The following is a 13,430-nucleotide window of genomic DNA, read 5'->3' as shown; positions in this document are numbered from 1 at the left end:
ATTCACCTTTAAAGTTTTTATATACAAATATATGTATCCGCTCTGTCACGCTGAGGAGAAATATCAGGACAAAAGGTATATTGCATGCACACAGAGATCTATTGTAATAGACTCCATATAGTTCAGCTGAAGCTTTCTTTGGCAGAGGTAGTGTTTTCTTTGCCATTTGTTGGTTTGTGTGTCTGTGTGAAAGCAGGATTAGGCAAACACTGCCCAGCTGCTTGACATGAAACTTGGCAGAGAGGTGGAGCACGTGAAAAGAAGGGACCTATTAAATTTTTGTGTGGCTCTTGATCACCTTCTTCTTTAAATTCCGTGTTTGTTTTGATTTTTTCAAAATAGTGGGGTGCATTTTGGTTGGGTATGACTATCATTACACAGACTACTGTAAAATGTCCGATACCGATATCATAAATTTGGATATCTACCGATACCGATATGAATCCAGTATAGTGTATTTTTTAATCAATAAAACTGTTTTTTTAATATCTTGCTGCATTTTGTATAAATTCATACTCAAGTTTAAAAAAAAAAACACTAAAGCTATTCTGTTATACCTGTATGCAAAAAATACACTGTCCACAAAAATATTTCATAGTTCAGCAATACTGATCAATCTAATAAACTTAAACCTATTCAATCCTCCCCATTCTCATATTTTAAATAGTACATAGTACATACATAGTACTCGCGACAGAAAAGCCGATCAGCCAATCATTGATCAGTTTCATGACTGAAGTAGCGACAGGAGAAGGAGGGAGAGAGAAGAGGCAGTCGCAACATATATCGGCTGTTAAGCTTAACGTGGGAATGCTTTACAAACATTCAGAGATGAACTTACACACTTGCTTAAGTTCTCTCTGGGATAATTTTCTCGGAGATGAAATGCCGATTTGGCAGCACGTAGCGAGGCTCCAAATGTTCAACCAGACCGCCGACAGGTCTCGCATGCCACAGCCGCTCTATCACGTGACGCATACTGCTCCGACGTGCTAAGGTTATGAGCTGAGTTACGCCATGTCGCAAGTTTTGTGAGGCGCTGTCGTGATATTTAATGGATCGATTTCATTTTTTATTTCTCTCCGATATCCGATCCAGTAATTTAGGTTGATACCGATACGTAATATCGGATTGGTCCATCTCTATTGGATATACCAAATAAAATCTCAAACCATTATTAATACCTGTTATTGCAGCTTTTGTTTAGATGACACTACTAACCAAAATATGGGAAAGTCTGATGTTCTCTGAAAAATATCCCATATCCACAGTTCTATCACAAATGGGCAATTCCCACCCATAAGTAAGCTCAAACTATGCAGAAATTCCAGTTTTTAATGGAATTTGTTGTGTTATTGCCTCCCTAAGGAGAGAAATAAACTTTAAAACTCAAATATTGGATGTCTTAACAAGAAAACTGGTAAAAACATTAATGCTTCCTTCAGAAAAAAAACTGTATTCGTGCTGATGGTGATTCTCTGACTTCGCAGATACAGTTTTATTGTCTCATTACTTCAGTTTACCTAAGACATTATGACCACATGCTTGATAAACTAACAACACCGGTTTCCACAAGCCGTGGCTGTTTTGTGTGTTTAGTGCCTCTGTGGAAGCACATAAACCTAAACAACTAAATGAAATTAGGGCTCAGCTGAAGAGTCTTGTTGAAACAGAAAGCAATAGATTAGAAAAGGTGATTGAGTAAGCAAAGGACCAGACAGGCATGGAGGAGGAGCATACACAGTGATCTATGTGGACAGGCCTGTAATTGAAGGGAGGAAAGGACCTTAGCCTAGATGAGTATCTACCACTCGAGCAGCTCAACACCCACGTTTCCAGAAAGGCAGAGGGGAAGCGAGAACAAGGCCCCTAGATGGACGACAAAAGTCTACAAGGATGAGAGAGAGAGGGGTGGAGGTAACGTAGAGACAGATGCTGGACATATATGTGTGATGTTGGTTCCTCAGAGCTCTGACACAGGTGGGAGGAAGACAAAGAGAGAGAGGATGTGAAAGTAAGACAGAGACAGTGACAGATATAGGGAGAAAGGAGATCAACATGTTGAGACAGAGCCCTGGAGACACAGCCACCAGAGAAGCAGAGAATTATGGGAGTGCAAATTAAATTACACCGGAAGGGACAGTCAGGTCTGGACCTGCAGGAAACACTGCTCATGGGGCTCTTTCTGTGTGTGTGTGTGTGTGTGTGTGTGTGTGTGTGTGTGTGTGTGTGTGTGTGCGCGCGCGCGCGCACACGCACCGATGTTTGTGTAAACAAATAGAGTTTGGCTGTTTATGAATGTTTCATGTTCTTTTGTCTCGCTAGAAAAACAAATCTTATTCTCAACGTCTCAGTGACACAACCTGATTAAAGCTTATGTACGTGCGCATGTGCACATGTACGGTTGTTAAGTAACCAGATACATTCAACATTAAAAGGTTTGAAAAACATAAATGGGTTAAGGAATAAAAGCAACACAAGAATAGGCAGCGGGTGGGCAAAGGACACACACACAACACATACACAAATATACATTAAACATTTATGTACACAGTGAAATAGCTGTGCTGCCTCCTCAATTATGTTGTATGTCATACATGAAATCCCGATTCATCACTTTAAATGCAGGTTATGCTCATTTTTGTCTGTGCAGACAGATACTGTAGCAAAAAAAAAATAATAATTTCATGCTACATGCTCCGATGAAGATCATACATAGACAGCCCACACACAAGTATTGAATTTTTGAGTGAATTTATTGCAGTGCTTGATTTTTTTCCATTGTAAGTGCCTTAAACAGCTTTCTTGTGTTGTGGTGTCATTGGGGGTTTTTTTTCGTGCATATTCATAAGTAAGTTCAGCTTTCTGAAGAAGCAGAAAGAATATGGGCTCAAAATGTGGTCATAAATATTTTGTACTTGTAAATCAGGATTTGTATGTGTAAAAAAAATTTGTGTGTGCGTAAAAAAGATTTGTGTGTGTAAAAAAGATTTGTGCGTGAGTAAAAAAGATTTGTGTGTGGACTTAGCCAAAAAAAAACCCTGCAAGTTACAAGTACGAATTTTGACCCTATTTTTCTTCCTTTCATCTGATTGGTCAATGTCATGTCAATCACAAATGTAACAATCCAATCAGAGAACAGATGGGTTTGGCTGTCGGAGGTGCGTTTTTTTGAACTGCAGGTCCTTGAAGGGTAGAAGCTAGGTCCCCTAACTTTCAGTAGCTGTTGAAAGGGTAAAGTTGTGGTATATCAGTGGTTAGAAATACCATTATTACTTTAGGATTAGTTTAACACAAAGTCAGGGCTGACCCGGGACCATTGCTGTGAGTCACAGCAACTGCTAACTAAAAGCAAAGGATCCAGAATTTGTTGCGCTGGCTGCTGGGCTCTGTGGGTTTTTGCAGCAGCTCTACCTGTACTAGATGCACCTTCTCCTTGTCTTTTCTATCTCTGACTTTATGTCCTCTACAAGAGTTTCTGCTTTTTTTGCTAGTTCTTCAAATGTTCAATAAAAACATCTATGCTAATTCATAACGAAGAAAGCTTTGTAATGAAGACTGTCATTTCCAAAACTCTGCCCGCCCCCACACGCGGTCCACAGCACTGTTGAAAAGGCTGTGGAAGTCCCTGTATTAAACACGTAGAGCTGTGACACAAAAATCACCAAACTCGGACGACCACAGACTGTTTTCCTTCGTGGTGATGAAGGAAAACGCTGGGTTGGCATGTAAAAAGGCATTTATTCCCTTCAAAGACCTGCAGTTCAAAAAAACGCACCTCCGACAGCCAAACCCATCTGTTCTCTGATTGGATTGTTACATTTGTGATTGACATGACATTGACCAATCAGATGAAAGGAAGAAAAATAGGGTCAAAATTCGTACTTGTAACTTGCAGGGTTTTTTTGGCTAAGTCCACACACAAATCTTTTTTACTCACGCACAAATCTTTTTTACACATACAAATCCTGATTTACAAGTACAAAATATTTATGACCACATTTTGAGCCCATAAAAGAAGCTTTTTGCGGAACCTGAGCAGAGAGGATAGCCCTGTACACTTCATGAATTCATCCTGCTACTTCTCTCATCAATAAACTCTAGTGCCCTAGCCATACTGTAAATGTCCATGCCATAACATTGCCTCCACCATGTTTGACAGATGATGTGGAATGATTCGGCTCATTTCTCGCCTTCTCCATAATCTTATTTTCCCATCCTTCTGGTGCAAGTTCGCCTCGGTTTCATCTATCCAAAGAATTTTCTTCAGACCTTTGCAGCCACTTTTTTGTTTTCTGTGAAAATCTAATTTGCCACTCCTGCTCTCAAGTGTAACCAGTGGAGTGTGGGGCCTCCCTGCTGCTGCGGAGTCGGGGCGGTCTGCTTCTCTCCACCCCAGGGAAAAGGGTAACACAATCTGGGTCTGGGTGCAGTTTCTCCCTCCAGGAGCAAGGGTACCTAGACCCGGGGCTTAGAGTACGCTTGGGGAGTGTGATTGTGTGTACAGTGTCTAGTTATGTTTGTCTCCACGTTGGGTGAGTGCTGAGTAATTGCATATGAGAGCATGAGGGTGGGAATGGATGTTTGTATCTGTGTGTGCCTGTTTGTTTGTGTCCATATGTCAGGTTGGGTATCAGACGCCACCTCTCTGGGGACATCTCAGGCCCTCCATGGTATGGAGGCCTATCTCCCCCCACCACTCCCCCTGCCAGTGGCAGGCGCCCTTAGACATCGGGGCGTTGGTGGTTCTTTGAGTCCGGGGATGGGCGTCCAGGTACCCACCGGCTCACTCCTGGTGGCTGCTTGTTGGGGCCTGGAGCCTGGGGCTCGCTCTGGCTCCTTCGGGGGTAGGGTGCCCCCGGCCTCTCGGCCTGGGGCTCGGTCACTCTGGCACAGCTGGCTGCCAGCAAAGCTCACGGGCACGTCACTGCAACCCCCCTGGCTTCTGCTCCGCGGCTGCTGACCGCCACCTCATCTGGGGCTATCCTCAGCTCTTTCCGGGATAGTGGCGCGGCTGCCCCTCTGTTGGTCTTCCTTGGTCTCCTTTGCTCTTGGGGCCTCTGGATGTCTGGAGTCTTGATCTCCTCCATACCTGCGTCATGCCCTGGAGGACGGGGCTGTAGCTCCCCACACCCTCTAGCAGATCATTACATGAAGGAACATTTTAAATACAAGCGCGCTCACAGGTGTACACACGGGTGCTGACACACACAAACTACACCCTTTTTGGCTGCTACCTCAAAGCACACTGTGCGCTGTCGATCTTACGTGCTGCACAATAATGTTTAATATTTAGTATTTACTGTTATATTCACATAGATCATCGCTATGATGTTGTTTATTATATTGCTCTCTTTTTCTTTGCTTGTTTTCTCTTTTTTCTTTCTCAACAGATGATCCAGGTGATTGACATATGTACTTTTTGTCTGTTTGTTTTGTTGGTTTTTGGTTTTTGCCCTTTATCACTGTTCCTCTTCCCCGCTCTTTTTCTTTCCCTCTTTCTTTCTCCCTTTTCTTTTCCCCAGTCAAGTCTGTCCCGTGTTCAGCAAATGAAAATAAAATAAACAATAAAAGGAAAGGTGAATCAAATAGACCAATACAGCAAGGCTGGGATGGTCCATTTGGTAAAGTAAATCCGTTGGGCATCTTTCTTCGCCTTTAGACAACAATTCTGATGGCAAAAGAACCAAACGGGACAAGCAAAAAAAAAAAAGTGTAAAGTGTAACCAGTGGTTTGCATTTTGTTGTAGACTCTCCATCCATGAAGACATCCTTTGATTGATTGTCTCTTGATGATATGTCTTCCCCCTTGAGAATCTTCTTCACTTGAATAGATGTGAAGCTGTTTTTTTCTGTTTTTTTAACCATTAAAAATTTTCTGTCATCATGCACTTTAATCAATCTGGCCATTCCTAATGATGGCCCTCTTCAGTTCTACTGACACCTCTTTGGGTCTCATATTTAAAGTTATATTGAAAAGATTTAAAATACAAAATCGACTTCAGTCATAAAATAGCAAGGGAAAAGGTTGCCTCAACTCACCGTGAAACTGCTTATCAGTTAATTATCCAATTACTTTTGAGCACACAAAATTGGGGAACTAGTTATACAAATGTCTGTAATTCTTAAACCATTTACAGCGAAAGCCCCTTGAATTAAAGCTGAAAGTCCGCATTCAATCACATATTGACTGTTTTATTTCAAATCAAATGTGGTGGTGTACAAAACTACAAGTAAACTACAAAAAAATGATGTCTTTGTCCAAACAATAATGGAGCTAACTATCATTTTTCTGCTTTGATACGTTTCATTTCATGTTGCCAGTCTTTCACTTCAGTTTGAGTATTTGAAAAGAAAAGAAAAGAAAAGAAAAGAAAAGAAAAGAAAAGAAAAGAAAAGAAAAGAAAAGAAAAGAAAAGAAAAGTATAGCACTTTCTAAGACTGACATATAATCCTCAGAAATTACTTGTCAAAGTTGGAACATAATATATCCACCGTAGCTGCTGATGAGGATTCAGCCATCATCTATTTTATTGTTTATATCTGTGCTACAGTCACATGTCGTCAGATTTGGGAGAAAAAAGCAGCCTCAGACGTCGCTCAGGTTTAAATAACATTAAAGCAGGATAATGATGACTTTCACCTGGGGCTGCTAATTTAGCAAATTAGTTGGGTTTTATAGAGACGTTCACGACGCAGACTCTGAGTGTTACCTTAGTCAAAGACAACATCTCATACTGACATTGTAATGCCAATCTGCTATCTATTAATATCGCCAGGGCCATTTTTTCCTTTTAAAAAGGTCGTTTTTAAACAACATGTTACATAAAGAAGGTTTTAATTTTTAAAACAAATGTTAATAAATATTGGCTCTTTAATTGGCAAATACACAATTGTTGCACTAATGAGTATTTATAAGATTTACCAGACAAAGTATTACCAACCTTGTCTTTTTAATAGAAGATATTTATAACTTAGATCAATAAGAGGGGCATTTCTAAATGTCAGCACATGAAAAATACTTTTTGCCTCTGTATTCTTTTTTATTTTTAGCACTGACACTGGAGGACTGACCATGCACCAGTCTGTTCTGACTCACAGATACTAAACTAACACAAATACCTCTAAATTCTTTTGCAAATATCTCTCTTAGCTTCACCATGTAAAGTTGAGTTATACTCTAATGTTGACCTTGTGAAATATAATACATGTTTTTTTCTGTTGCTACACATGTACGTACTAGGGGTGCAACGATATTCGTATCGATATTGAACCGTTCGATACAGTGCTTTCGGTTCGGTACGCATATGTATCGAACAATACAACATTTGTAATTTATTTTATCAACTTTCCTTCTGACGATGCTGTCTGTGTTGAGCGCTCAGTGAATCTGCGTTCGACTATTCCGCCTAGGCTGCACTGTCGAGCGCAGATCCACTGAGCGCTCAACACAGACAGCATAGTCAGAAGGAAGAGCGCAGGGCAAGCTAGCAAGACAGAAGTTAAGCTCTCCTTGCAACATGGACCTCCCCCACCCTCATTCAGATCTGGCGTTTGGAATTATTTTGGTTTTCATGTGACGTATGACCCTGAAGGTAAGCGAGTCATGGACTAAAGTAAAACAGTATGTTGGATGTGCCATGCAATGCTCAATTACATGGGTGGGAACTAGTGTGTTAGCGCAGTTAGCTCGTTAACGTGTTGGCCGTCTAGCCCCATGCACGGGGCGATCGGCGGTAGCTCGTTAACGGAGATTTGCCGTGTTGTGGCGTTAAGGTCATTTCAATGAGATTAACCTGAAAGCACTAGTGGGAACACAACGAATATGACTGCACATTTACGCCGACATCATCCTAGTGCAAAGACAAAAACAACAACTTTAGCCGAGTCATTTAGACAGCTGTTAGCACATGATTCTCCTTATGCTGCTGAGAATATAGCCCAGAAGAAGCGGATAGTATAGCTTTTATTTTGGAAAGAGCCATTTCTCTGTAATAAACTCTCTTTTCCAAAGATGAGTGATTCCTCAATCAGATACAGGGATTGCAATATCGCTAGCCCGACGTCCCGGAGCTAGCGATCTTTCCAGTCGGGCTACAAAAATCTCTCTGCCCTGCCCGTCGGGCTATTGTAGGAAAAATATATGTCAATGCTTTTGCATTCTTTCAGAAATGTAGCTGGGTAATTATGTCATTGGCATCGGTGAGCCACTGTCAATATGTGACATATTGAAATCGCGTTTGAATTTGCGCTTGTTTTTTTGCTTTCACTTTGCAATCGTGCGAACGGTGTATAGAGAGCGACAGCACTGATCTGTGAGTGATGATAATTTGTGCACCAATTCCTCTGACATCGTCTTATTAATTGTTAGCTTACTATGCAAACATGACAAGTGAAATCTCCCGCAGCAAGCTTAAACATGTGAGAGGTTGATCGCAGAGAATCGCTGAGCTTATGTGAGTGCGTGTGTAAAAGCAGCAGGATATATATTTTAGTTCTGCTGAGCCAAATAAGACAGGTCAGGGTGAAGAAGTGACAGCCAAAGAAAAGCTTACCACAAAACGGAGAAGTTATGACAAATCAGACTATAAGGCAAAAAGAAAGTGCAGCTTTATGGTTTCATGGACAAAAGAATTTCTGTGGCTGCAATATGACGAGCTAAATAACCAGGGCTGCACATAAGTGGTCCGCAGGTGCGCATTCGCTGTCAAAATAAAAAACACGCACAAGGGTTAGGGTTAAATTTAAAAACTGTACTTTTGAGTTAAAATATATATTTATAATTTTAATAAATGACAAACTAAAAAGGCATGAACATTTTTTTTGTATCGAAAAAATATCGAACCGTGACACCAAAGTATCGAACCGAACCGAACCGTGAATTTTGTGTATCGTTGCACCCCTAGTACGTACTGCAGCTAAATTGATGACAGGCCACTGTTAAGTTTGCTCATGATTAGCCGGCTAGTTATGAACGTATATGTATATTGATATTGTTCCAGTTATGATATTTCTCCATCTTCAAGCCAGTTATCTTTCTGTTACCTCCTGCAAATTTACCTTTCAACCTTACATCACTGATTCTATGATATCGCCATTCTTTCATCTACTTAACTTGCACAGCACTGACAACGCACACATCAAGCACTTACAAACACTTTGTGTTAAAATGTCAATTCACTAAGTGTTAAGTCTTTGCAGGATTGGGAGACCTGGGTAGACAGAAATAAGACAGATAAGTATGAATAGTAATAATTATTGTTTCAAGCTGCCTAAAGTTTTTTTATTGTCCAGCAGAGTGATTCTTCAAGGAATTGTAGCTTGTGATGCAGGCCAGGGGTACTGTGCTTTCACAAAGGTCACTGAAGCAGATTAGCAATTCAAATTGGGATAAAGGGGCTAAAAGGCTGCTGTAGCCCTGCCTGAGTCTTATTACATTAGCAAAGAGTAGGAGTGCAAAGGCACACTACTGATTAGATGACATAATAAGGAAGAAGCTTGAAGATATCAGAGCAAGTACATAGTATCATGCACTTACTGTACATACTGTACCTATGCATCCACACACTCTTTGACAAACATTACTCACAATATGCTATTTACATACTACAGAGTACGATTTTATTGTGGTGGTTTATCACTGGTATAGTTCCACTAACTATTCCTGTTTACACGCATGGATTATAAGCACAGCCAGCATTCTGGCCATCTGCCCTCGTACAACATCCATCTTGCACAAATGAGCTTGGGTTGCAGAAGAATTGTGACAGCAGTTTGAATGCAAGATTTCCTGCTTTTCAAGGTTAATTTCCCCACCTTTGTTATAGTTCTGTTGTAGTGATTGTGCAGCCTGCCTGGCATTAGACACATTTGACGATGACTGCTGTTACAATTTTTCAAAACTTCAGTGTTCAGCATGAGAAAATTGCTCAGACTGTGCTTCATGAAACACACACAGAAATACACACAGAAACAAGCTACAAATACAGTGCCTGTAGGCTAATGGTGCATGCACTGTACCCTCTACCAGATACAGTACAAGCAAGGCTAACATCATAAATCCCTTCTGTCCTTGTCAAACCTTCCTCTCACATCTTCAGTGTCATTTACCATATTCTATACTTTCAACACTGCTGGTTCTCAATCCAGCTCATGAAAGACCCAACAGTAAATAATTAATATTTCTCAGGGGTGTTAGCCGAACATGAAGGTGTTCAGTTTTGGATTGACTTGACAGAGACTGGATATATCCTATCCCAAGAGTCCAAGAAATTAGTTTGGCAATGGTCTATGTGACATTACAGCTAACTACATAGTCAAAATAAATACAATCGCTGAAGAAAATGGATACATCCTGTGAAAGGCCTTTGTTTTGTTTCAGCACCATGGACAGTGAACACAGCCTCATGCACAGCTGATGCAGAGACAATCCTCTGCAACAGTCCAGTGCACAACAAATGAAACAGGTTGAAGTGTAATTTAACCGATGTGTCCTCAGCTCGTTTTTCATTGTTCAACACGGCTGCCTTGGATACCAAAGCTAACACAAGGCAAAGTGTCTGTGTGTGCAGACGATTATACAGACCTCGATATACTCTGCTGTTTACTTGCACAACCCGGATGCAAGCCAAACGCCTGAGATACGTGCTCTGGGGCTGCACATATTGGGACAACAAGTAAACTGGGGACAATGCAAAGCCTGGATTAGGTACAGAAATCACTGGAGTGCTATTAACAATATTGAAACGAGCACCACTCAGAGGCCCTCCCTTCTATTCACAGAGCTGTGTTACAAGTGTGAACCTTTGTCCAAATGTCAAATCGTCACTGCCCCAGCCTTAGGAAGCCTTTAACAGGGCAGGAGTGGTAGAGAAGGAGAAACTAGGAGGATTGATGGAGAATGATTGACTGCAGCAGTGTCTGTGGAGCTGTGCTCTAGTCCCCCCCCCCAATGCTGTTTCATGATGAACAGCTGACAGGCCAAGAGATGCTGTGGAGACACGTAACCTAACGGTAATATGACCTCTGAAAAATAAATACCAATATACTGACAGATATGCTCAACGGTTGCCATGACTACTGTGAACCCACCCCCTTAAATTCACTGTGTGTGTGTGTGTGTGTGTGTGTGTGTGTGTGTGTGTGTGTGTGTGTGTGTGAGTGACATAGCCGGGCCTCGTCAGTCCTACCTTGCACTCCTCCATGCACGTCCTAACCGAGTATGCATCTGTCTCGTATTTCTGAACCAGCAGTTCAAACTCGTGGTATCTGTCCTCCGCCTCCTGGTCAAGACGCTGATAAGCCTGGACACACTCACGGCATCCCAGCACATCCACCCCAGTGGCCATATCCAGGGTGCAGTTCATATCGTACAGACTCGTAAACCCGTAAAACAAATCCAAAAGTGAGTAGGAATTACAAAAAGAAAGGTACAAATCGCTCAGATTCACGTACGCCAACTGTGTCCCGTTTTCCCCTCTACCAGAGAGGCCCCGGCACACGGTCTCCGCGTCCGTGAAAGTAAAGCAGTCTTTGGACAGGCTGTCGGGGTGACAGGTGTCCATTCGCCACAGAGGTTTGGTAGAATTCCCTAGAAAAATAACATCTTGCTCTCTGGCGAGACGCTGGGGGTCAGGTGATGTTTGGATGTGGTGTCGGTAGTTTGGGTACTCGCCCATGTCGCCCGACCGCTTGTCTCGGGTTCGCGTCAGTTTTGCCTCGGCACAGAACCACAAGTGATCAGAGAGGAGGACGGTGATGAAGAGCAGAGAGGCCAGCGACAGTCGCCATCTCTGGGCCCTCTCCGACTCGGTAAATGGCTTCTCGTTCTCTCGGGGTGCAAACCAGTATTTTAAGCCTTCGTCATGCTGCCGACGCATCCAAGCACCCCTGGTCATATTTTAGGAAAGTGCTGCCCTGGCCGACTCCACCGCGGGGGCTGCTCTGCCACAATACTCATTGACTTGTTGGGGGATGGACTCCGGTTGGTTCTCCTCTGTATATCGGTGGGGTGCCGTGCCTCCGCCGGTCCAGGGCGCTCCACTATCGCGCCCGCAGCACTCGGAGCTATTCCGATCCAATTAGCGAGCCCGCACAGATTAAGCCTCGCGCTGCCGCATCCCGGTTCTCCATGGCTCTCCGGGGGGAAACGGCGTCCTCTTTGACCGCATGCCCTCCTCTCCCTACCGTCTCTCCCCGGGGTTGTTCTTTCGGCGGGGGTGCAGGGAGACCAGCTGTTGCGAGCCTCTCGGTGCTGATGCTGCGCGTCTGCCGCCGTTCGCTTTGCAGATTCACTTAAAGGAGAGCAACGAGCCCGTTTGATGCAGGCAGGCTAGTTTCTCTGTCCCGTACCTGGGCGAAAAACCTAGAATCCTTTCTCCTGTTGGCCATTGTCATCTTGGACCGCGGTTAAGTTGCCGCCATGTTCGTCTTGAAACACTTTTTCGGAGAGCTGGGTCTGTTTGCGTCATCTCCATCGTTGCGATAGCTCCATCGTTGCGCAGTGGCGGAGCAGCTTATTACCTATATGCACACCACATACGCTCGCTCGCGCGCTCACACGCACACACCCAAGCGCGCGGAGGGTGAGGAAGAGACCACAGGCACAGAAGGGTAGTTGGTGTTGTTTTGGCTATCTGTTCAGGTCTTCGTGAGTAACAGTCGCCAAATATTGTCCCGGCGGGGAGCAAAAACAAAGAGTCGTGGCGACATCTTTCTTTTGGTGCAGGATAGACGCGTTTCTTTCACATTGAGAAGCATTCATTTAAGCGGTCGCGTTCACTGTTTGCATATAATCATTAAGATTCATTTATCCCGTCCGTTTCACAGGCCAGGTAAGTTGTGCTGTAAGCCGAACCACAAGCTGAAAATAAAAAGTGTCAAAGTAAAGAAAAGCTTTGAGCAGATTTCAGAAAATTAGTCATGCTTGACTCGCTGAGGTAGAAAGCAGCTGAACAAGCAGCAGGTCTGTGCTTGCAGGATTTACAATACTGTTTGTTCCCTTCTATCGGGTCCCGTCCTGCGTTGTGTTTGACCGGTGGGTTTCCAACAAGCACATGGCTTGCAGTGCAGCTTTATATGCAATGGCCCTGCGTGTGTGACAGACAAGAAAAGCGAGAGGGATGGAGAAATAGATGGTAGTTGCTCTTAAGGGCGCGGAAAGTAAATTACAGTATTTATCCTCATCCTTAAAGCTACTAATCATTGTCAGCGTGTATGGCTTGGAGTGCTACCAAAGAGAAAAGAGTGTTGCTAAATGTTAATGGGCTACATATAGTGAAGAAGACAAGATATGATTACCTGATTAATTTGTGCTCGGAGGCCAGGCGGGAGGCAGCTTATTGTACAATTTGTTGTTGAAGGGGAGAAAGTTCTTTCAGTCCAATTAGTTTTAGTGCAGCGAGCCTCCCTTTGCCAGAAAATATGAAAAG

At 43.0% G+C, this 13,430-nt stretch overlaps 1 protein-coding gene across 1 annotated transcript in view; it reads right to left on the bottom strand.

Moving 5' to 3' along the window:
* The window catches only part of nalf1b (NALCN channel auxiliary factor 1b), a 106,023-nt gene extending 93,464 nt beyond the window's left edge, over positions 1-12,559 (bottom strand). Inside the window, exon 1 of the mRNA XM_086267944.1 lies at positions 11,190-12,559. Within this exon, the coding sequence (XP_086124070.1) occupies positions 11,190-11,897 (708 nt within the window). The 5' untranslated portion in view covers positions 11,898-12,559. The remainder of the gene's footprint in view (positions 1-11,189) is intronic.
* Positions 12,560-13,430: the final 871 nt, after the last annotated feature.

Source organism: Aulonocara sp. 'chitande type north' Nkhata Bay, linkage group LG16 (assembly GCF_057382095.1).
Source record: "Aulonocara sp. 'chitande type north' Nkhata Bay isolate Kocher_YH1m ecotype deep benthic linkage group LG16, A_spYH_male_GT1.1, whole genome shotgun sequence".
Classification (NCBI taxonomy): domain Eukaryota; kingdom Metazoa; phylum Chordata; class Actinopteri; order Cichliformes; family Cichlidae; genus Aulonocara; species Aulonocara sp. 'chitande type north' Nkhata Bay.
Note: the sequence above shows the minus strand (reverse complement) of the source record. Positions and strands in the feature narration are given on the sequence as shown.